The following is a 2,031-nucleotide window of genomic DNA, read 5'->3' on the forward strand; positions in this document are numbered from 1 at the left end:
TTGAATAAATAATTAATAATACAAAATAAAAACAATTTAGAAAGATATTATTTTCTTCTGTCATCACGCAGTCTTGCATTGTGTACCTTTTTAATTCTTCCTTCCATTCCCACCACGATCTCGCTTCTGTATCTCTCTCTCTAACTATAATTGTTAACTTTCTCTCTCTAGAAAACTAGATCATTTCTATTTCTATATTTCTATATGACTCAGGTTGATCTCGAAACCTTAGTTACATCTAGCACACTCGGAGGCAATGATAGCAAAATAACATCCGAAACACTCGCCGTCACTGCTGCCAGCGACGATCTACTAAAGGATGAAGAGGATGGCACAGCTGACGTACCATCGGACTACCCGCCGGAATCGTTTTGGCTATCGAAAGACGCTGAATACGATTGGTTCGACCGCAACGCGTTTTACGAGCGCAAGGATTCCACCAAAGGCAGCTCAACTTCAACCAATTTGAACTCGAATTCTCAGCGTTCCGTTAAGTTGAAATCTAAGGCATTGATTATTGGATTGCCTAAGACTCAGAAAACTACTTATATGGATTCCAGGAGGAGGAGTTGCAAACTGGCTAACGCGAGACTGTTTCCAAATCGATCCGTGTCGGCGGGGAAGTCGACAGTGGCGGTGGTTGAACCGTCTTCGCCTAAAGTTTCGTGTATGGGGAGAGTCCGGTCAAAGCGCTGCCGGCGAAGGAATAATTCGTCGAGGAAGATTGAAGCACAGGCTGAGAAGTCAAGAACCGGTGGTGAAAAGCGGAAAACCGGGTTTTACACAAAAGTAATGGGTATGTTCCGCTCGAAAAAGGGTAATAAAAAACCTATCCGGTCGGGGAGTCGAAAAGTGAAAGAGCCAATTGTCGTTGAGCCGCAGAGGAAGAGCGTGAGCATAAAATTGCGGGAAATTCCGGTAAGTGTTGAAGTTGTTGCTGAGCCGCCCGGTTTGGGAGGGATGAAGCGGTTCTCATCGGGCCGACGTTCAGAATGTTGGACCGCCGAAGAACTTAATACGGCGATTTCCGAGTCACTTGATTTAAATCGGCCCGTACGAAAGCAAGGAGCATAAAAGTCTTACGTGGTTGGTGACAACCTGGCGTGTTATATTACTTTTCTCCTCGTTGACTCCGAGGTAAACGATAGATATACGGCAGCTTTTTTACAGTTATGAAAACTTTTGCTTTTAATTTCCCTTTATGTAAATATTTATAATATTATATTCGTGCTTTTGGACCTGATTTACTATTTTATATAATTAATATTTAAACGATAGAATGGGAAAGAATTTTTATTTTCTCTCTTTAAGACAAAATTAAATAAATAATAATATTTTACACTTTATTTTTACATTTTGGGAGTATATAATCCAAAATTTGACTCAAACTACGTGACAATGATGAACAATATTTAAAAATAGTAACTTGATAATACTTTACTAAGTAGTCTCCGTTTTTAATAGCAAATAGATTTCCAACATAGGGACCCATTGCAGTAGAAGAATAGAAAATTACCCTTTTCCTACGGCAAGAAACGGCTAATTAATATAGCCTATGTTTGACCCCAACTTTTTTTTTCTTTTTTTTTTTCAAAAACTCATTTTATCAAAATTCATTTTCAATCATACATTTTTCAATAGAATAATTTTATTTATAAATTTAAAAAAATTTCTTATTTTTAATCACACATTCTCTAACAAAATACTATTCTAAAATACATTTTGATAAGTGATTATTTAAAAAATATGTGATTAAAAAGTAAGAATAGATTATAAAAATCGTGAAAAATATTTTAGTTTTGCGAATGTATAATTTTAGATGAACGTGGATAAAAGTGATTTTTAATTAATCACTTCCACACAAGTATGGTATCTTGAAAAAAAAAAAAATACTTTAATTTGACTGCAGAGTATGCATTTTCCTTGTAATGAATTCAGCATATTTCCAAAATATACATATTTAAGCTCGACATTGAGTTCATGTTTGACAAATTTTTTTGAAATTATAAGTTGGTCGAACTTCATTTTTTA

At 35.5% G+C, this 2,031-nt stretch overlaps 1 protein-coding gene across 1 annotated transcript; it reads left to right on the forward strand.

Moving 5' to 3' along the window:
* Positions 1–204: 204 nt before the first annotated feature.
* Positions 205–1,074, forward strand: LOC111404716. Its single transcript, XM_023033483.1, has one exon. The coding sequence runs from the start codon at positions 205–207 to the stop codon at positions 1,072–1,074; it is 870 nt and encodes a 289-aa protein (XP_022889251.1).
* The last annotated feature ends 957 nt before the right edge of the window (positions 1,075–2,031 follow it).

Source organism: Olea europaea, chromosome 11 (assembly GCF_002742605.1).
Source record: "Olea europaea var. sylvestris chromosome 11, O_europaea_v1, whole genome shotgun sequence".
NCBI classification, from domain to species: Eukaryota; Viridiplantae; Streptophyta; class Magnoliopsida; order Lamiales; family Oleaceae; genus Olea; species Olea europaea.

Excerpts from the sequence above, each read along its gene's own strand:
- LOC111404716 (XM_023033483.1), top strand. The coding sequence starts at position 205 with ATGACTCAGGTTGATCTCGAAACCTTAGTTACATCTAGCACACTCGGA.